General features: G+C 34.0%; 1 protein-coding gene across 7 annotated transcripts in view; it reads left to right on the top strand.

The window, feature by feature from the left end:
• The window catches only part of SENP6 (SUMO specific peptidase 6), a 110,120-nt gene that overhangs the window by 51,509 nt on the left and 35,374 nt on the right, over positions 1-23,237 (top strand). For 6 of the 7 annotated variants that reach the window (XM_027601206.1, XM_027601205.1, XM_027601204.1 and 3 more), the window contains 4 exons: positions 7,107-7,252; positions 12,409-12,706; positions 17,910-18,142; positions 21,157-21,327. In XM_027601206.1, the coding sequence (XP_027457007.1) occupies positions 7,107-7,252; positions 12,409-12,706; positions 17,910-18,142; positions 21,157-21,327 (848 nt within the window). The remainder of the gene's footprint in view (positions 1-7,106; positions 7,253-12,408; positions 12,707-17,909; positions 18,143-21,156; positions 21,328-23,237) is intronic. The other variant, XM_027601209.1, reaches the window with a different exon arrangement.

Genomic DNA, 23,237 nt, shown 5'->3' with positions numbered 1-23,237 from the left:
TATCTTTGTCAAAGAGAATTAATAGACATTGAACATTTAATTATATTCTTAATGTAATTACATTATGATTACAACTTAAGTCACTAATTTACACTATTTAACCCATGTGCGGAAGAAAAATATGCCCTTAGCCAATCTGTATTATCTTCCATTAGGATCTTAATATATAACTTCCCAGGTTTTTTCTATGCATATATGTTCATTTTTTTAAAGCATTCATGCTATATACACATATACACATATAGAACAGTATGTATATATTGCTTTTTGACTTTGTTATGATAATCTGGCTTCTGTACTCTCATTATAAGATGTTGGAATAACAGAGGAAAACCAGCACTGAAAACACAATCAAAAGAAGTTTAAGAATCAAATGGATGCATTTACTTATGGTGGACTTCTTTACAATTTAATATATCCAAGTCTCTGTAATTACTTTTTAATGAATAGTGACCACTCTATTTATGTACCATAATTTAGGTTGTTTTCAATGGTTTGATAGTATATATATTATGATTAATAATCTAGGATACACATCTTATGTATTGGATCTATTGTTTCCTTAAATCCCTAGTAATAAAGTTATAGGGATAAAGGTTATGCATTTTAAAGACTTTTGATACGTTACTGCCAAATGGCCTTCTTTAAAAGGATATGTCAGCTTCCAAAAAACAGTATTTGAGTATACCTGTTTTCTCATGCTCCTCAGCGACATTAGTTATTATCATTCATTTAGGCATTGCTAGTCTGATAGGGAACTAGTATTTGTTTTTCCACATTTCCTTCATTATTGGTGAGGCATTACAATGGCCATTTGAATTTCTTCTTTTATTCATGTCTGCCTATTGTAGCCTTTGCCTGTTTATCACTTATTTAGCATGGCCAAAAGTGATTTTTTTTAAGGCGGTTGTAACAAGAACGTAATACATGACTTTAGTTTTATTTTACACTGAAAATCAGTCATGGTGGCAGCTACATGATGGAGAAAACTAAACTGTTGATTTGGTTTGTCTTTCTCTTTTGAAAGACTGTAAAAATAATTTAAAAGCAAATACATAGGGGTGCCTGGGAGGCTCAGTCGTTAAGCATCTGCCTTTGGCTCAGGTCATGATTCCAGGGTCCTGGGATTGAGCCCCGCATTGGGCTCCTTCTCAGTGGGGGACCTGCTTGTCCCTCTGTCGCTGTCCTCCCGCCCACCCTCATGCTTATTCTCTCTCTCAGATAATAAATAAATAAATACTTTTTTACTTTTTTTTAAAGATTTTTATTTATTTGACAGAGACACAGTGAGAGAGGGAACACAAGCAGGGGGAGTGGGAGAGGGAGAAGCAGGCTTCCCCTGGAGCAGGGAGCCTGATGTGGGGCTCGATCCCAGGACCCCGGGATCATGACCTGAGCCAAAGGCAGATGCTTAACGACTGAGGCACCCCAATAAGTAAAACCTTTAAAAAAATAAAATTAAAAAAAAAAAATAAAAAGATGTTGAGCTAGAAAACCCAACAAGAAATATCCTAATCTTGGTGTTCCTTGTATGTGGTCTTGGGTGAACATTTTGTTTTCTTCTTATCCCTCTTTAATACTCATTGCATAGAAACTGCTTTTTATGTCTGAGTCTAACAAAGTAATTCAATCTTCATAGGAATAATAACTAAAACTTGGATGCTCTGGACTAGAGTAGCTTCTCTGTAACTTCAGGTGTTAGTTGTTGGGAGAAGCTTTCAGTTCCTCTCTTTGTCTGGAGGCTAAGTCCTTATGTTTCTAGATGTGCGAGTGAATCAGTATCTCTGTGTGGCAAAGTTAAGGCATTTTTGGAGATGACATAGTAACAGCATTTCTTCCACCCGTGTAATTTCATCTTTTTAAAGTGATACAGTTTTATCTTTTGTAATATGATTCATTAATCCAGTAAACATTTTTCGAGCCCTTAGCTTGTGCAGTTTCTAGACACTGGGAGAACATGTGGCTAAAAAATGATTTCTGCTCTTTCAGAGCTGACAATATAATGGAATGAAACCAATCAGTACAAATAATAGTAAAATAAAATGAGGTGCTAATAGAAGTAGAGATAAAGGGGCGCCTGGGTGGCTCAGTCGTTAAGTGTCTGCCTTCAGCTCAGGTCATGATCCCTGGGATCGAGCCCCACATCGGGCTCCCTACTCCACGGGAGGCCTGCTTCTCCCTCTCCCACTCCCCCTGCTTGTGTTCTCTGTCTTGCTGTCTCTCTGTCAAATAAATAAATAAAATCTTTAAAAAAAAAAAAAAAGAAGTACAGATAAAATGCTGTGGAAGCTCCAAACATTGCTTATGCATGCTTAGACACAGCTTCTTAACAAAGAATGGTTTGACTTTACTTAGGTAAATAGGGAGGGCTTTACTTGTGAAGAGAACAGCAATATATGTAAGAGGGTGAAAGGAAAAACACTGGAAAAATGCATCTCTTTGAGATGCAGTTTGTTTGGAAGATTGAAACATCAACACAAACTTGCTTTGTGAAGAGCTGCCATTCTGAATTTTTTCCTTAGCTACTAGAATCATTGAGAGATTTTAAGCATTAGAATGATAGTCGTTTTTTTTGCTAGATCACTTTGGCAGTAGTGGGGAAGGATTTAAACCAAGCTCATTTGGAGTGAGGAAAATCAATTTAGGCAAGAGGTAAGCATCTGAAATGTAGTGGCAGTGGTTTTGGAGAGGAAGAAATGAATTTAAGAGCTGTTAGTAGAATTCCTTGAATATGAGGAAGGAGGCACAAGGAGAAGTCAACTGTTATTCAGATTTCAGCTTTGATGTCCAGGAAAGTAAAGGTGTTTGAACTGCCAGAGGCTGAGAAGGTAGAATTCACTTAGTGCAACTCTGTGTGTTTTTAAGAGCAAGAATAATTATATAGGCTTCTTAATACAATATTGTATATCAGACTCAGAAATATTACATAATGTTGATTTCTGTGTACAGATAATTATCTCCTTATTTAAAAAATTAAAAGTTAGGAGGATATTGAAGATAGGAATATTGAAGTATTTAACAAATTTGGGATTATGCAGGTAGAACATTTAGATTTGTAGATTCATTAACTTATGTTTTAGAAACTTATATTATTTTCTTGCTTAAATCTTTGCTGATAAAATCAGATTGTAATAAATATTGTCCTGTTTTTGTTGCTCACTTAAAAATTCTAATTATATCCTTAATGAAAATTATTAAACTTACATTGAAAAATAATGAAAATCCTTTTGTATTTCTTGAACATAAAAAGACCATTAGGCTACATATTAGTTTAGTTTCCTTCATCTAAACAGTTGTAGCCAGTGTTTGAATTAAAATTTTTTCTCATTACTAATTTTTTTTTTTTTATTTTAGAGGGAGAGCTCGTCACAGGGCTCGATCTCAATGACCCTGAGATCATGACTTGAGCCAAAACTAAGAGCTGGATGCTTAACTGACAGAACCATTCAGGAGCTCCTTTCATTATTAATCTAAGAAGAGTTAACTAACTTAGAAAAAATGTGTGTGAGAGAGAGAGAGGAGATCGATTGATTCAGTTGATTGATTGATTTAGTGTGAAAAGTGCTTCTGCTGCCTTAGTAACACAGAATAACCTGAAGAGAATATTGGTACACTTGACAAAAGTGGTCCACAGCGTGTGTGGAGATCCTGGTGAGGAATGAAAAGTAGACTAGAGCTACCAGGATATGACTACAGGGCTACAACTTAGAGTTCTGGTTATTCTTTTATTAATACTATTTTTAGTGAAGTATGGTTGACATAAAATATACATGAGTTTCAGGTGTACAACATAGTGATTCCACAACTCCTTAAATTACGCTGTGCTCATCACAAGTGTAGCTAACATCTGTCACCATACAACACAATTATAGTATCATTGACTGTATTCCCTTTGCTGTGCCTTTTATCCTTGTGACTTACTCATTCCATAACTGGAACCCTGTATCCCCATTTACTTGTTTTGCCCACCCCTCCCCCCTCTTGGCCACCATCAGTTTGTTCTCTGTATTTATGGATCTGTTTCTGCTTTTTGTTTGATTGATTTTTTAGATTCCACACATAAATTATTTTGCTTAGCATAATATCCTCTAGGTCCATGTTGTCACAAATGGCAAAATTTCATTTTTTTTTTTATGGCTAACATTCCTCTGTGTGTGTGTGTGTGTGTGTGTGTGTGTGTGTGTGTGTGTGTGTGTTTATAAACATAGGGGTAGGTAAATCATTTCAAATTAGTTTTTTTTTAAATTCTTTGGGTAAATACCCAATAGTATAATTACTGGATCCTATGGTATTTCTACTTTTTAAACTTTTTGAAGAACCTCCCTACTGTTTCCATAGGGGCTGACCAGTTAACATTCCCATTCGTAGGGAGTGAGGATTCCCTTTTGTCCATATCCTCATCAACACTATTTCTTGTCTTTTTGATATTCGCCATTCTGGCTGGCGTGTGAGATGATACCTTATTGTGGTTTTGATTTGCATTTGCCTGATTATTAGTAATGTCGATTCATCTTCTCATGTGACTGTCTTTGGAAAAACGTCTGTTCAGATCCTCTGCCCATTTTTTAATTGGATTGTTTGTCTTTTTGATTTTGCATTGTGTGAGTTCTTTATATATTTTGGATATTAATCCCCTATCAGATAGTATCATTTGCAAATATCTTCTCCTATTCGGTGGGTTTCCTTTTCATTTTGATGGTTTCATTTGCTTTGCACAACTTTTATAGTCCCGGGGTACCTGGGTGGCTCAGTCAGTTGAGCGTCTGCCTTCGGCTCAGGTCTTGATCCTGAGGTCCTGGGATTGAGCCCTGTGTTGGGCTCCCTGCTCAGTTAGGAGCCTAACTGCCCTCTGCCCTTCCCCCTGCTCGCTCGCTCTCTCAGGCATCCTCTCTCTCTCAATAAATAATTAAAATAAGTAAAATCTTTTTAAAAAAAGAAGTCCCCTTAACATTTCGAAATTACATTTCTTGTAAGGTAGTTTACTAATGATGAACCTCTTTAACTTGTGTTTGTCTGGGAAACTCTAAGCTCTCCTTCAATTCTGAATGCATTTCTTGCCTGGTAAAGGATTCCTGGTTGTGGGTTTTTCCTTTCAGCACTTTGAATATAATCATACTACTCCCTTCTGGTCAGCAAAGTTTCTGCTGAAAAATCAGATTGATAGCCTTATGTGGTTTTCCTCTTATGTAACTATTTGCTTTTCTCTTGCTGCTTTTAAGATTAAAAAAGATTCTCACTTTATCTTTAATCTTTGACATTTTATTATCTGTTTTGGTATGGACCTCTCTGGGTTCATCTTGTTTGGGATTCTCTCTCTGTGCTTCCGGACATGGATATCTGTTTCCTTCCCCAAGTTAGGGAAGTTTTTAGTCATTATTTCTTCAGTTAAATTATCTACCCCTTTTCCTTCCTTCTGGGACCCCTATAATGTGCATGTTAATATGCTTGATGTTGTTCCAGAATCCTTAACCTGTCCTTTTTTTTTTTTTCCTTCTGTTCGCTGTTCAGCTTGGGTACTTTGCATTAACATATCTTCCAGATTGTTCATCCATTCTTCATTCTCTAATCTGGTGTTGATTCCCTCTAATATATTTTTAACTTTGGTTATTGTATTATTCAACTCTGATTGGCTCTTTTCAAAATTCTTTATCCCTATGTCAAAGTTGTTATTTTGTTCATCTACTCTTCTTTCATGTCTGGTGAGCCTCCTTATGACCATTACTTTGAATTCTTCATTGGGTAACTTGTGTATCTCCATTTCATTTAGTTCTTTTTCTGAGGTTTTGTCTTAACTCCTTTTGTTTGGAACATATCTCACTGTGTCCTCATTTTTCTGACTCTCTGTTCTGTTTCTATGTATAGGTAGGTCAGCTACTTCTGATCTTGAAAGCAGTGGTCTTATATAGAAGGCATCCTATGAGGCCAGGTAGCGCATTCACCCCTAGTCACTGGAAACAGGTGCTCCGGGGGTATCCCCTGTGTAGGTTGTGTGTACACCTTCCTTTTGTGATTAAGCCGTGACGTCTTTGGGGTATACTGATGAGCAGGGCTGGCTGAGAGGCCTGGCTGTGACTGCGGTGGCCTTGCTGATGAGTAGGGTTAGCTCTTGGCACACCTGGCTGAGTGGTCCAGCTACACCTGCTGTGAGTATGCTTGTAGGAGAGGCACTGTTCCTGAGGGGTTGCTCACTGGATGTGACGTTGTGGGAGTTGCTTTGGAGGTACACATGGGATTTGGCTGCTTGAGTGGAGGGGTGGGTCCACAGGCAAATGCTGGGGAAGGGTAAGTAGTGCTAATAAGTAGATAGATAGTGTCAAAAACTGGCACCTGCAAGTGTCTGGTCAGCTAGGCTGAAGAAGGGCAAGAAAAATGGTGCTTCCCAGTATTTTCATTCTTGGAGAAACTTCCTGTATATCCTCTCCCTTCCACACATGCCCTAAACTTAGTCAATGAATGTATTTCATGTGTAACCCAGGTACTTTTCAAAGTGCTAAGTGATATAATGCACTGGCCCTTTAAGAGCAGAGTCTTTGTCTTATAGCCCTCCAGCTTTCCCAGAGTTAAGGCCTACTGATTTTCAAAGCTCTTGGAGTTAATCTCTTCTGATTTTCAAAGCCAGGTGTTATGGTGGCTTGTCTTCTTGGTGTGATTCCCAGAGTCAGGGTGCCTAACTTGATCCCTTCACTCCTCAGTGAGGACCTCCACACCTGTGTTATCCCTCCCCTTTTTGGGTCGTCGGCAGGGGATTTGGTTCCCGACTGCATCTCTGGCCCTCATACCCTTTTCAATGTGCCTTTTCCTTTATTTTTTTAACTGTGGAAGATCTGTTCTGGTAATCTTCAAGTCATTTTCGGAGTGAGTTGTACTGTATGTAGTTGTTGCCTTGGTGCCCAAGGGAGGAAGTGAATTCAGGATCCTCTTACTCAGCCATCTTTCCCTGCTCCCAAGTTTTGGTTACTCTTTAATATATATGTTGTGAAACATTAATTTATTTTAACCAAAACATAATAATTTGATAATATAAATTAGCATTGTTTATAGCAAAGATCATGAGGAATTTATAAAATTTAATTTCAGTACTTTTGGTTTTTTTCTCTTTCCTTTAGATCGCGTAATGAAGAAAACTGAAGAGTCTGAATCACACCTGGAGTCTGAAATTAAAAGGAAAGTACCACAGAAACGTCACAGTAGCACATATCAGTCTCCGCCTCCTCTGTCTCCTGCTTCAAAAAAATGTTTAACTGATTTAGAGGTGGGTGGAGAAATGATTCTCTGTTGCTCATCAGTTGGTATTTTTATCAGTATTTAGTACTTACTAAATTCTAGGTGATCTTTTCTTACAGGACAAGAAAAGACCTAGAAAAGTTATTTAAGCAAACTTTTCTGCCTTCATTATGTCATTTTTTTCACTATCAAAAATGTAGAACATGTACGATCAGTGCCTTCCTGCAACATACTCCAAATAATAGCTCTCAACCAGAAATATTTTGAAATAATTTAAAATTTACAAAAAGTTGAAGAAATGACAAAAAGATTTTCTGTATACCCTTCTATTAGATGCTCCATTTTTCCATATTTGATACATTGTTTTCCCTCCCTCTGCCTTCCTTCTAACTTCCGTGTGTGTGTATGTGTGTGTGTGTGTAAGTGTGTGTGTTTCTGCACCATTTGAGTATAAGTAGCAGACATGCCCATTTATCACTTAATACTTTAGTGCATGTTTCCTTAAAAAAGGCAGGGGAGGGGGTGGAGAGGAGACATTTTCCTGCATAACCAGAGTGCAACTGTCAAAATTTAAAAATTAACATGGATACAAAATTACTGTCTAACCCACAACTCCATTCAAATTTCGCCTAGGTAATGTCCTTTATCAGAACAGGATTCGGTTCAGGATTGTGTTATATTTAATTGTTATGATCTTTACTCTTCCTTAATCTGGAATAATTCCTTAGTCTTTCCATGTCTTTCATCACCTTGGTATTGTGGAAAGTATGTTTCTTCATGATTTATGCATTTTTCAAGAATCCTCTGAAGTGATTCTGTAATCTTGTTGCATCATATCAGATTGCATACAATGTTGATTTTCACATTGTAACTTCTATCTTAAGATGTGCTTTCCTAGATTTGTCCTCTGTAAAGTTAATTAGTAGGTATTTCTTATTTATTAATAAGATCAGCTACTGTAAGATAGGCTACTTACTTTAAGGTAGAGTACCTTACAGTAGCTCATGAATTAAGGAGAAGCTACTATGAGGTAGAGGGTGTCCTTATCTTATATTTACTTATGTATTCGTTTATATCAGCACAGATGTATAGATTCCTTTTTTTTTTATTGAAGTATAGTTGACACAACATGGATTCTTACTCAAAAAAGTTATGTTCTGTCACTGTTACTATCTTGATGCTCAAATTGTCCCAGTCTTAGTCCCTGGGAAGTTCTTTAAGCTGGCTCCTCTTTCTTTTTGACACATACACATCATTCTCTTAGTACTTCTCTTAATTTTTGATGTAACCAGATAATCTAGACTTACTTGTATTTCTCTGTCTCAGCTCTAGAGTCATTCATTTCTCCAAGGAGCCATTGTTCCTATAAGTGGTGGAAAGGTATTTTGGCATTAGTTATGCTCGTTGCAACTTGGTATCATGTTTATAGACCCTCTTAGTGGACAAAACTAGTAAATATATGTGTGTTTATATGTTAGTATTTAGTACATGTTAAAATCCATGAATTCATCTGGAGCTGCCTTGAGATTGAGTTGAGGCAAAAAAAAAAAAAAACCTGAAAAATAATAAAATAAACTGATAATTCCAATTCTAGTCTAAAGCCACAGTGTTTATCTTAGTCTTTCCCACTTTGCATGTTTGTAACTTCCTTCTCTGACTGAGAAACCTGACTTCCATCATACCCAGTGTATTTACTTATTGGCTTCAGTTGCTTTTTATTTGATTATTTTCCTGGCATGCCAGCCTAAGCTTGGCTTAGGCCATACTGGCATTTCCCCACTACCTTGCCCACTGCTTGATTCAGGTAAAGAAGAATAAGAAAAGACAAAAGCTCCCCCAAGACACAACATCCTTCCCTAGGCATGCAAGCTGAAAACATCAGAATTTTTTTAACATCCAAAATACATCTTTCTTTTTCTTTTCACTTCCATGCCCATTGTTCTTATTCTGTTCTTAGTGAACATGAAGAATAGATTCTAGCCACCCTCTGTGTAATTTTTAATTCTTGGACAAGATTAGTGGAGTTTTTTTCCCCCACATGTAGTCTCTGAAATGCTACGCTCTGTACTGCTTATAAGGAAACACAGTCTTTGATATTTAATGAGATTATACATCTTAAGGCTGTTTACTAAAAATGATGTCTCAGTGGTTCTCATCAGAGATAGGCTCATTCTTATTAAGTATAATTGGTTATTATTTATGTATAAAGCCTGGCAGATAGTATGTATTAGTGATTTTGATTTATTTTATTTTGTAAAAGTCTACCTACAAAAGGGGGGAAATGGTAACTTTAATTAGTCTTTGTTTTCCAAAAGAAATTATATCTAACATGAAATTGTTATGGAAATATACAACTTTATACACACTTCACTAAAAGTAATTGAGCAGTATTGAGATTCTAGTTTTGAAATTCCTAGGTTGATAAAATTCTGAATCTCTAGTTTTTATCATGAAAAATTTAATATTATATTCGGTTCAGCTAACCTGCATTTTGTTTTTAATTGTTGCAAATAGTTCCAAGGTATGTGTTTCTTAGCTGATGGAAGCCATATGATAATAACTCACAATATATTTCATTCTGTATTTTAATATCAGAAATTTTAACAGTGTGCTTTTTCTGTTTAATATCGATTTTATAAAAGGAAATACGTGGAAGTATCACCTTTTCATGTGGTTTTGTTCATTGAAATATGTCCTATTAATCTTTATTACAGACAGTGAAAAATTGGAGGCAGTCAGTACCCAGCTTGATCATTTTCATTATGAAAATAGTGGGGTTTAGCTTTTTCTTAGACGCTTAGGTATTTTATTGCAGGGTGGTATATAGATGGAGATTACTTCTTTATTTATGAGTTTTCCTTTTAGGTGCCTTGGTACATGGCCGACCATTTGCAGTTCATTAGTGAATAATTGCATTATTTCATTTAAATATAGAGTTGACCCTTCAACAACACAGGAGTTAGAAGTACTGACCCCCTGAACAGTAAATCTGCATATAACTTTCAACTCCCCCCAAAATTTATTAATAATCTACTGTGTTGACTGGAAGCCTTACCAACAACACAGGCAATTAACACATATTTTGCATGTTATATACTGTATTCTTACTGTAAAGTAAGTTAGAGAAAAGAACATGTTAAGAAAATCATAAGGAAGAGAAAATACATTTATAGTACTATACTGTATTTATAAGAAAAAAACCATCATGTAAGTGAACCTGTGCAGTTCAAACCTGTATTGTTTAAGGTTTAACTATACTATTATTTCTTTCCCTTATTGACAATAGGCTAAAATTTCAGTTAGATAATCTGTCCCATATTTGTGTCTAACCAGTTGTTTGCATAGTTCACCTGCTAACTATGTGTCCTAAATACACAGGGCCCTATCAAAAGTGCTATGAGAAAAATAAATTCCTTAGACCTAGACTCCACAAGTAGTATAACTGAATTCTAGACAAAACTATGTACTGGCAGAGAAAGAGACATGTTTTTTTTGTTTTTTGTTTTTTTAATCTACCTATGCTGAGTTAGCTGATGTTCTCTTTGCCTTGGTTGAAGCTTGGTTTCATTCTTTGTTGTTAATCTGGGGTAGATTCTTGAATAGGTAACATAGTATAATAGAACGGCTTTTTTGTGGGTCATGTAGGACAAGGTAAATAATTTTTGTCAGTTTTCCCATCTTTAAACAAGGAGATAAGAGTACAACAGTGGGCTTTAGACTTACTCTACGTATTTTTGAGTTATAAATTTACGTAGAAGAAATGTATAGACTATAAGCATTTAGCTCAGTGAATTTTGAAATTTATGTTTACACAAGTGATCATATATAACTACCACTTACAGGTCAATCCTTCTACAACTGCTTGATGACTTCTGTCACCTAAAAGACTTTTTAAAACAACTATATATTTTCTTACGTATTTCTAAGTTGACATTCAACATTTTTTGTTTCAAGTTTAAATGGTTACATAGGATGTTATAGTTGACACAGTAAAAGGAGTAACATTTTAAAATAGAGTGGTTAACTCACTTTCTTCATATATGGGTCTGGTAGCATCCAAATACTATAGCACTTAATAATTGTCTCTAAAATCTCACTGCCAGAAGTATTTATCCACTTATTTCCTATGATATAAGGCTTGAAGTGTTTAAAAAAATTTCTTCTTGATTGAGTTATTTTGGTTTTTATTGGTAGACTTTTGATTAAAACTGTTATAGTTTGATAAGTAATTATTTGACATAAAAAGTAAAGTTATTGGAAATGTATGTCTTAATTAGAGACATTGACTGTTTTCCTCAATTCCTGTGTCCATGAATAAATATTATATTGCATATTCAGATAGGATTCAACATCGCTTCATGTTTTTCCTTTTTATAGTCATATGCGCTAAAGAACCTTTTTCACATAAATAAGTATATGAGTATGAAAACAATCCTTGAACTCTTAAATTATATGTCCCAAATCTCAAAGGAAGCTCTACCATCAAAAATATTTTTAATAATCTCACAGTTGTAATCTAGATTCGGCCTTCCTTAAAATATTTTTGAAGCACTGTCTTAGAAATCAGTTGTCTTGTAAAAGTTTTTGTTAACCAATATTTAGAATTGATTATTTTTTCCAACATTTAAAATTGTCCTTTTGTTTGGTTTCATGGTTTTTATACTCCAGGGTAGTATACCATTGTAATATTTCAAATGGAAGTTGGGTGCTTTTTTTTTTAAACTATGAGAACAGTTCTGGCAGGAGATAACTTTCCATTAGAGGCATAATCAAGTCAGGTTTTGGAATGATATGTGGAAATGGAAGATTTAGATATTTATTCCATTAAGATTATTTATGCTCTGTATGCCATAGAAAATCTTTATGTCACCATTGAGTAGTATACATGGACTAGATGGGTCCAAAAATTCCTTCCAGCATCCTGATGCTAAATCCCAAGTAACATGATGTATTTAGTATTTAGCATTTTGTGGTAGCCTTGGTGATGATGATGGGGAGTAAGAGATTTAATTTTGAGATCTTACTTTTTATTCCATGATGTTGAAATAAAATGCCAAAGTCTTTTTTTTTTTTAATTCTTTTGGAACTTAAGGTTTCTAAACAGTGTGGGTATTGTCCAAAATGTGGAAAAGAAAAGGAAAATCAGACCAAATGCCAAAGTTTTGTGGTATTTTTTTTCCTAAGGATTTGCAAAGAAATTGCAGACAAGCTATAACTTTGAGTGAATCTGCTGGACCATTATTAAGAACATCAATTCATCAGAATTCTGGAGGACAGAAGGCACAAAACACAGCATTACCATCCAAGAAGTTTTATGGCAACAGTGTGGGAAAGATTCCAGTTGATATTATTGTGAATTGTGATGATAGTAGACAGAATTATTTACAGACTAATGGGAAAGTCATTTTACCTAGGGCAAAAGTAGCCAAAATCACAAACCTGAAAGAAAGGAAAACAAGCCTGTCAGACCTAAATGATCCAAGTAAGTATTTTACTCCCTTTAGTATTACTTATATCAATCCAATATTTTTTACATATATTTTTAATGTGAGCATGAGCATATTTGAGAAGTGTAGTTTTAATAGGTATCTCTTGTGTCAGTTATATAACATGTTTTTTGGGTAGATGATTAAAACTGTCCATGTAGTTGGAAAATAACTGACTTTGTTCTCATCCTGTCCATCTTAAATAGTTAAAAAAAGAAAAGCACAGAACTTGGCCCTAGTCATAGGTCAAATGCCAGTTAATGCCCAACTTTCTAACTTTGGCTCAGTTAATTTAATCTCTCTGATTTGTAAATGGATTATTTCCTGCCTGACAGTGTTTTTGAGGAAGTAAATAAAATAACATTTAAACTGCCTAGCAAAGCCCAGTAAATAAAGTATTTGATACACAGAAAGGACTCAGGGAAAATAGTTCCCTTGCCACGTTTACTCTTCCCCTAAATCTTTTTCCTACCTTTAGACATAGGTGCATATATGTGTGTATATGAAATGCAGTCCTGTTTGTAATAAATAGCCAAAGACTGGAAACTCAGGAAATAGTTGAATAAACTATAGTATACATAGCTGCAAAAGGAGAGAAAGATCTCAATATTCTGTAGAATGATTTCTAAGATCTTTAGTAACATGAATAAAGTGAGATACAGATCAGAGTGAATATGTGCTGCCCTTTATTTGTGAAGGGCGGGAGAATGAATATAGGGATTTTTTTAAATGGAAAGATATACCAAAAACATTTTTAAAAGTAGTTGGTTAGAAGGGAGGAAACAATGTAGGAATTAGGGCTAGATGTTAGATATTTCCAAACAAGCTCTTTTTTTGTAGATTTGACTTTGGAACCATGTAAATGTTTTACATGATTATAAAACAAAATTAAATTGGAAGTTTAAAAAAAAAACAAAACCAAGATGAAACTAATAAACCTATTTATGTATCTGGTCGGTGGCTTGAACACACAGGAGAATTCTTTCAAGTGAATTTAAATTAAAATAATATTGTGGCTATACATTCCTAATGTAGTATATTTTAAGGTTGAATAGAACTGCAAAGAAATGCCAAGTGTACTTAGTAATTATTAGTATTAATAATATTGGTATTGTTATTTTTAAACACATACATTGATAAAGCAATAAGCAATTATAGTGTCTCCAGAAACCAAGATTTTCATTGTTAATGAAAGGGAGTTCAAAAGTAAAATCAGAGAAATAAAAATCCCATAATTTTAAACTTGAATTGGACATAGTAGTGTGAGATTATTATATATATTCTCTTAAATAGAAGTGAGCAATCCTAGTTCCCATATTTGTGTTTTTTGAATACCATTTCTCAGTAAAAATAACTAGAACTTCTCAGAGAAATGGCTGACTCCAAGTCAGAGCAGGAGTATATTTAATAGATCTAGATCATCTACTCATGTCAGGAAGCATGGAAGCAGTCAAAAATGACTATGGACATGTCAAAAGGACACAAGAGCTAAAAAAGAAAGGGCTCCTACTGACCAGTAATGGGACTACTTGGGTCACAAAACGTATAACTATTTATTGAAATATGTCAAATATATTAAAATTAATTAGCTCATAATGATATCCCCTCAAAAGAAGAAAAGCTCTCCATTGGTTACCTTTGGAGGTTGCTTAGTTTCCAAATCATTACTTTAAAAACTGGTAAATAAAAGGGGATAAAATTTTAAAAAATTTTTTAACCTGGGAAATATGTCAAGTTCTATTTTAATTTGATTCAATATAAAAACCTTAGCTCATACCAGTACATTAGCTTATTTTTCAAAAAGAACTCAGGGGTGTCTGGGTGGCTTAGTTGATCACGCTTACAAGTCTTGGTTTCGACTCAGGTCATGATCTCAGGGTCGTGAGCTTGAGCCCCACATCAGTCTCTGCGCTCAGCTCAGAGTCTGCTTGAGATTCTCTCTCTCTCTCTCCCTCTGCCCTTCTGCTTGTGCTCTCTCTCTCTCTCTCTCAAATAAATCTTAAAAAAAAAAAGAACTCAGTTAAAAAAAATGATTACTGTATGATGAGTGTCTAACCAACATTCTGTTATATTATGATGGTGTTGGTATTTGATGAGTATTTTATGATACATTTTAGTGTTATACCAGTACAATATTAAATATTGTTAATGTCATTTGAATCTTTCCTAATGGTGAGGTTTTTACATTTTAATGGTTAGATATGAAGAAAACTCTCACTAGATAGTTACTGGGTACTATTACTGAGCCAAATGTCATATAGGAAACTTAACCATCCTGAGGAGATTTCTAAGATGAGAGAACTAGAAGTTATTAAGGCTAAGGTGATAAGTTAAAAAAACAAAATAAATTTACGTGGTTTTGAGGTGCCCTAAGTGGTTTAATATTCAGAGCTTGACTTAGGACCCTATCAACCGTGAATTAAAACCATAAAGCATAAATTTCATTCCCTCCCCTGCTCAAAAAAGGAAAAAAAAAATTGAAGACTAAGCATTTCCCATTAAAATACATGGAAAAATATGTTTTAAGAACCTTTTTTATTAGTAGTAAAAAATATCATTTATTGAATGCTTATGTGCCTTGCTTTGCATGTGAGGTAGACATGAATACATCCCATTTTATAAATGAGGCAACCTAGGCTTAAGGAGATTAACTTCTCAATATTATATACTTAGGGACTTGTTGGAGTTTAGATTTTCATAAAACAGGTTTTTCTGGTTCTAAAGTCTGTTTTCCTTATATACTTCATCATTCTTAAATTTGTGTTCCTATTAAAGTAGCTTATTATAATGAAACTTTTATTATGTCTTGGGTGGTCAAATAGGAAATAAAATGTACAGTGTCTCAAGTAGTGGTGATAAATTCTGTGTAGAAAAGTGAAGGACGGTCCAAGGAATAGAGAGTGCTAATTGCTAGGTGTCAAGATGAGGAAGGGTGCTATTTTAGGTAGGTGGTAGAATAGGTACCTTTGATAAAGTAACTGTTGAAGAGAGCCCAGAATGAAGCAAAGAGAAGGATGTGCTGATATCTATAGGAACAAGATGGAATATAAGTACAAAGATCCTGTATTAGTGTGTTTGGGTTTCCATAACAATACCATAGACTGAGTAGCTTAAACAACAGAAATTTGTTTTCTCACAGTTCTGGAGACTGGGAGTCCAAGATCAAAGTGCCATCACTTTGTAGACAGCCACCTCCTCAGTGTGTCCTTACATGGCCTTTCTTCTGTGCTTGCATAGAGAAACTTCTGCATTTCTTCTTATGAGGACACCAGTCCTATTAGATTAAGGCCTCACTTTTATGACCTCATTTAACCTTTATTAACCTCATTTAACCCTCTTATCGGCTGTATCTCCAAATATAGTCACAGGGGTTTAGAGCTTTAACGTATGTATTTTGAGGGGACACAATTCGTCCATCATAGACCCTGATGCAGAATCTTATATATCAGATAGAATATACAGAATGAAATTAGCTATGAGAACAAGATTTTTAAGTATATGGTGTCTTTGCACACTTCCCACTTGTTTTGCAATTACGGTGTCATTGAGCACAACCCTCATTTATTTTAAGTTAATAAAACAAGAGCCATGTAGTATGATTCTATCTGTTGCAGCATTGGGGCTTTTAAATGAATTTTTTATATAGTAGATATAGAGGTTTTAATGTCCCTGAAGCACTGTAAAATTATCAGTGGAACAGTATGCTTCCGCTTTAATATATATGTTTCTATATGGTTTTTCATAAATAAATTATGCAATTCATGAACTTTTTTTTAAAGTTTATATATGTCAGGCACTGTGCTAAACCTTTTATATATTAAATCGTTTGTTCTTGTGACAGTTCTTTGAAATAGGTACCATTTTTGACCCTAATTTCACAGAGAAGAGAAACTGAGGTAAACAGTAAATAAAAAACCCTAACTTTCAAATATGTATAAATCTGCTTAGACCTGCTAATCTGGCTTACTAGGTTTTTTGTTAATGAAATGGTTCCGAAAAGATCCAGTTTAGCATTTGCTCCTGAGACTAGACAGCAAAATAAAAAAGACAGGTGGAGTGATGCTGGGATTATGCCTCTCTGGGGCCATGTGTATTACTCAAAAAATATTAACTAAACATTTACATATGGGATTCTAAAAAAAAATTGCTTCTACAAGTTTATGTGTTCTTCAACACATGATTTTTGAATTCTTTTTCTTCACCGGTGGTTTTAGACTCAGAATATAGCAGTGAACAAGGCAATGATCCTGCTCTCTCATAGTTTTTATGTAGTGAGGAGAGAGCAAGTAAACATCTACAACAAAAAACAACAGAAAATTTATATCACTGTTGTTATGAATATGCCAAGTACCTGTGTGCTTACTTTAGATTGGATAATCAATCAAAAAGCTAATATTTGATGACAGAAATGCAATTAGGGGAATTGCAGTCCAGACAAAAACAAGCTGTGGAGTTTGAGGAACAGAATATAAATGGATGGTGTGCCTAGAGCAGAAAGAGGGGATAATAGAGTAGCATAAGAAAGTTGAAGTAGGCAGTAGCCAGATTATGTACATTTATAAACCATAGTAAGGAGTTAGAGTTTGACTCAAGTGCCTTGTGGGTGGCTCTGGGGAATTATGATATAAAGATGGGTTTGGTAAGACCAGTAATGAGCAGAAGGTCTAAGAGCAAATTCCCTTCATAATATCTTTTCATGCCCATATTCACTTACTCCACAGAATTTACTGAGCAATGAACACTGGTCCACATTCTCCCAAGGACCAATTATGATTTTAGTGATTGCCTATGTGAAATAAAATTATTTGGTCACATGGAGTTTCACACACATTTACAATGCAGATTATCTTCATTCTTGAGACTTTCTAGAACCCTGAAATAGATCTATGATAAACATTTAAATTTTGCTGTAACTTGTATATATTTCCTGTGTGGGTGATGGTAATGGACTACAGAATAATTTCATATTTGTATATTCTATTTAAAAAAAAGCTAGTTCTTATGCTTTTTTTCATTTTTAATTGTCTCCAAATTTAACTTTTCATCAGATAGAATGGATTGTATCTTCATTCATTTTTATTAATCTCAGTTCTGGAAGAGATCCAAAGCAGATTTGGTATATTTCCTGCTTTGGTATAATATATTTACATATTTAACTGACAAATGAAATACCTGAAGTATTTAACATTTTCTTTATAGTAATTTTGTCCAGTGATGATGATGATGATGACAATGACAGGACTAACAGAAGAGAAAGCATATCTCCTCAACCTGCTGATTCAGCATGTTCTTCCCCAGCACCATCCACTGGAAAAGTAGAAGCAGCACTAAATGAAAATATCTGTAGAGTAGAGCATGAACTAAGAAGCATTCCAGCAGATTCAGAGTTAAATACAGTTACATTGCCAAGAAAAGCAAGAATGAAAGACCAGGTACTTTTCATATTTATTGCCATTTTTTCAGATTAAGTCCCCCCTTTGGGATGTAAATACTTTTTTTAGAGGGAAATTTGGCAGTGTCATTAGGAGAAAAAGATAAATTATTCATTCACTAAGTGCGGCTTAAAATAACCAATTGGAAGATTATTTAAAAGAACATTAAAACATATACAAAAATAAATTTCTATTAAGTTAAAAGCTTAAAATGTGAAAAATTCAACAAGAAACAACATCAACTTTATAGTGAAATATAAGTATGAACAAGTATATTTGTATAATCTAGTGGACAGGGCGAAGTCATTTTTAACTTGGATGTATTATACTATGATACTATTCTTTGCTATGTTTTATTTTATATTTTAATATATAAAAATTTCAAAATGTTCAGGTGGCAAAAGATAACAGAAATTATGTGTTTGTAATTTGTAAAGATAGAAAAAGACAGAAAATTCAGATGAACTTAACACTTTAAAAATTAATACAAAATCAATTAATATGGACTGCTGGCTAGACTCCAAGGGAAAGGGTACTTTTCTGATTTGCAGGTGGAAAAGAAAGTTGTTATGGCCTTTTGGGAAAGGCAGTTGTAAAAACATCTATTAAAATTTTTGAATGTGTGCTGAATGACCAAAATATTCATTCCCTAGACTCAATCTCAAACTTTTCCTTACAGAGAGGGAGTATCTAAGACCATATGTGTATACATGATTATTGTCAAACAAATGCAAACAGAATCATTGTTCATCAATATGAAGTGGCTGAAGAAATTATGGTATATCCATACTGTAGACTATTATGCAGCCATTGACTAAGAATTAGAGCTGTATAAATGACTTTTAGGATTTCTACATGGTATTGGTAGGTAGGAATACCAAGTTACAGAAATTTATGCATATTTTTTATTTTTAGAAAAAACTTTTTTAAAAAATAAAAACTTGTATGTTAAAAAATTACATACATATATATGTCAGAAATTGTTATCAGTATAGATAAAAATATGGAAACATACATACTTCGTTGTTAAGATGGAAAACAAATGAAAAAGTAACTATAATGATGCTAGAAGAATATGGATTATTTTTAATATAACTTGGGAATGCCTTTTCAAGCATTTCAGCCAAGCAAAAATAGTAAATGAAGAGATGAATATATTTTATTAAATGGAAAGTACAGAACAGTGTACCAAAACACCATAAGCTGAATTTGATAGGTAAATGTGAGTGGGGGAAAAACAGTGAACTGTGTGACAGTGTGAGTTTGTGCTTTATGTATTTTTTGTTTCTTAAAAATCAAGAAACGGAAGCAAACCATAGAAAAATGAGTAAGGAAATGAATATTTTTAAAAAGGTAATGAAGTATTGAAAATGAAATTAAAATACATTTTGTTAACTGTTCAGATTGTTGGAAATTTTTAAAGTATGTAATAGTGTTCATTTTGGTTAGTGTTTGGAGAAATGAAAAGTTGAATGTGTAAATTGGTATAGCTATGCTGGTGGGCATTTTGACAGTAGTTATATATAATACCATGATTAAGCTGCAAAAATGCTTGGAGGAGAATAGTGTGTCATGGGGTAAGGTCAGAAAGAACTCACATATCCAGCCTAGGATGGTTCAATGAAATAAATAATGAATTTCCATATGATGGAATTTGTGGGTGAACAGTTTTCAGACTGGCACACTGAATAATAAGGGTTCCTCAGTGCTCTCTTAGAGGCTTCTTGGGAGGATGTAGACCACCCACTTCTAGACTCAGTCTCTCCACTTTAGATTCAACTGGAGCAGCTCTTAAATTATGTATTTTATTAATGAGCTAAATAACATTTCATTTGAAGAAATAATTCTGAAACTAAAAAAAGGGCTTTAAACCTCTTTAATAGGTTTCTGTTAATAATTTCAGAAAATATTCATGATTAATCTGTAATAAGCCTGAAAAAGCAGTTTGCAGGTGTGTGTGTGTGTGTGTGTGTGTGTGTGTGTGTGTGTGTGTGTGTGTGTTTTGTTTTAATACATATTTTTTCTTATGCCATACATCATAGAAATGTCTCTAGAGGGACGATGGGAGAATAGTGCCTATCTCTATGCAGTGGATTTTTTTTTCTTGCCTTCTGTCAAGATCATGTTTTATTCTTGTGATAATAAGATTTTTAGCATAACTTCAGTACCATCAAATTATATACTCAAAATAATATATGATGATTAATTTGCATGTGGAAGTGGCTGAAATCTTAATGGATCAAGTACTTTGACATTTTAAAATATATAAAGAAGAATCTTTTTGTAAATAACCATTCACCTAAGTACCTGTTTTCTAAAGAATTCCTGATTTAGGGATGCCTGGATGGCTCAGTCAGCTAAGCATCTGCCTTCTGCTTGGGTCATGATCCTCCTGGGATCAAGCTGCATCAGGCTTCCTGCTCAAGGGGGAGTCTGCTTCTCCCTCTGCCCCCCACACCCTTTCTGCTTATGGTCTTTCTCGCTCTCACCTCTCTCTCAAATAAATAAATAAAATCTTAAAAAAAAAAAAAAGAATTGCTGATTTAATCCAAGCATTATAACCACTACCACTATTACTAGCTAACTTTCATCTAACATTTTACTGTGCATGAAGCACTGTGCTAAGCTGCTTATATACATTAGTTCATTTGAATACTCAGTATTTTACAGTTTAGGAAATCAAAACTTAAGGAGTTATGTTTTAAAAATCAGATAATTAAAAGGTGGTATAGCTATGATATGAACCTAGGCAGTCTGATTCCCAAATTACCATTTCTCAATTCTGTGCTATTAATGGAATACCATGTAATGACTAGATACAAGGTATAGCTGGACAAAATAGGAAGGATTTCTATTATATGAAATCAATAAATATTCTCCTGTTGAAGTAAAATCAGTCTCTTATGTTTTGATAATTACATTTTTTTATGTTGCGTCCTCTTTGCATATGTGTACTTAGTTTGCAGCCTTGTTCTAGTTGCTTAATTAAGTGAAAATTTATTTTTCTTTTTCAGTTTGGTAATTCTATTGTCAACACACCTCTAAAACGTCGTAAAGTGACGTCTCAAGAAACTTTAGTTGATCCTGTATCTTTAAGCTGCCAAAGTTCCTTTGACAGTGTCATTTTAAACTGTCGAAGTATACGAGTAGGAACACTCTTCCGGCTATTAATAGAGCCTGTAATTGTAAGTACATTCTTAAGCTTTTTACTGTACTAATTATGAGATTCAAAATTCCATAGGTAAGGCTAATATATAATCTTTTAAAATTTTTAAATTAAAATGTTTAACTTAATAGAATATTAAAAATTATTTCAAGATTTCAAATTGCTTTAAGAGAATATAGACAAGTATAAACAGCTCCTTACAATAACAATCAATGGGTAAAAACTTGTAATGTTTAAGGTAGTAACATATTGTCATAGAAAGATACTTATTCTCATTAAGTTAGAAAACCAGTATGTTACTATTTTATTCTCATGCCAGTTCAGTGCATGAAAAGAGTATTTTAAAGAATGATAATGAGAGAAAGAAGGATTCAAAAGCTTTGGGGGCTGCAGAAAAATGTTTTTGCAACATTAAGACTCTTAGAAATAGATGATTGGAATAAATTGCCACCCAAGAGGCATTGTGCTTTTGGACTAGTTCAGTGTCCACAAAGCCTAAAGGACTTTCTATAGTCCTTATTGTACTTGTCATACTTGTTAATTCTGTTGCCACCAGTCTAATTCAAATGCGTATTTTCTATTTGAAATTTTAATATAATCTCCTTAACCAGCCTTCTTAGTCATCATTTTTCTTTTTTCTGATGTATTGTACACATTATTGGTAGATTAATCTTCCTATAGCACTGCACTTAGTTTGTACCTTTTATTCTATAATGACTTAACTTGGTGTCCCCAGCTGTCAGTTTTCATCTGTTCTTTCAAACCTGATCCCCTAGTATTGTTTCTTATACATAAAGCAGAGTCTTTAAGAAAACACATTGTATTACCTCAGGAAAGTTAAAAGGTAGTTTTATTATTACTATTTAAATTATGGTAAGTAGTAGTTATTTATTTTCTAAGAATCATAGTTTCATGATACAATATGATCAAAAGGAACAAAAAGACCTATAAATTAATGTAGGAGAAAATTAATTATGGACCTGATTTCTTACTAGAGCAAAGCTGTATGGGAAACCTGCATTTTTTTTTTAATCATTAACTCCAGCTTCTCACCATTAAAAAAAATACTCCAGAGATTTAAAGCAAATTATATACAGACTACAATACCCAGTACCCAGTAACATTGTAGCATACATCAAGGTTGTCAGGGATTTATGAAATGTGTGTTTTGTTACAAGTCTTCATAGTATAGATTATCTTTCCTGGTTTCTGTCAGTTAATAAAAATGTCATTCTAAGTCAAAATACCTCAGAAATTCTCAAGGGTACCCTGTAGGTTTTATGGTTTTTCCCCAAATTAACACTGTTATTCAGAACTTTTCAATATGATAATTAAGGTTTTGCTGGTAATTTAGACATTTAGTTGAAAGTTGCATATTTGGTCTCAAGGTTAGCTAACAAGAACTACATTGGGGCACCTGCCTGGCTCAGTTTGTAGAACATGTGACACTTGATCTAGGAGTTTAAATAGTCTCCACGTGTGTTAGAGATTACTTTAAAAAAATACATTGAGGGGCGCCTGGGTGGCTCAGTTGGTTAAGCGACTGCCTTCGGCTCAGGTCATGATCCTGGAGTCCCGCGATCGAGTCCCACATCGGGCTCCCTGCTCGGCGGGGAGTCTGCTTCTCCCTCTGACCCTCTTCCCTCTTGTGCTCTCTATCTCTCATTCTCTCTCTCTCAAATAAATAAATAAAATCTTTAAAAAAAAATTAAAAAAAAATAAAAAAATACATTGAAATTGGAGTAAAAAATTTTTTTACATGAAAGTTGCCAAGTTAGGTTATATATGATCTAGTGAAAGAAACTAACTTCATGAATTTATTTCAAGAAATAAAAGACAGATTTTTTAAAAATTTAAATAAAGGCAGTATATGTAATATAAAATGTGTTCATGCAGGTTTTTTTTTTAATGCTAAGTGAAATATTTCAG

The sequence above is a fragment of the Zalophus californianus genome, chromosome 7, assembly GCF_009762305.2.
Source record: "Zalophus californianus isolate mZalCal1 chromosome 7, mZalCal1.pri.v2, whole genome shotgun sequence".
NCBI lineage: Eukaryota > Metazoa > Chordata > Mammalia > Carnivora > Otariidae > Zalophus > Zalophus californianus.
The sequence above is the reverse complement of the archived record's forward strand: the minus strand, read 5'-3'. Positions and strand labels throughout refer to the sequence as shown.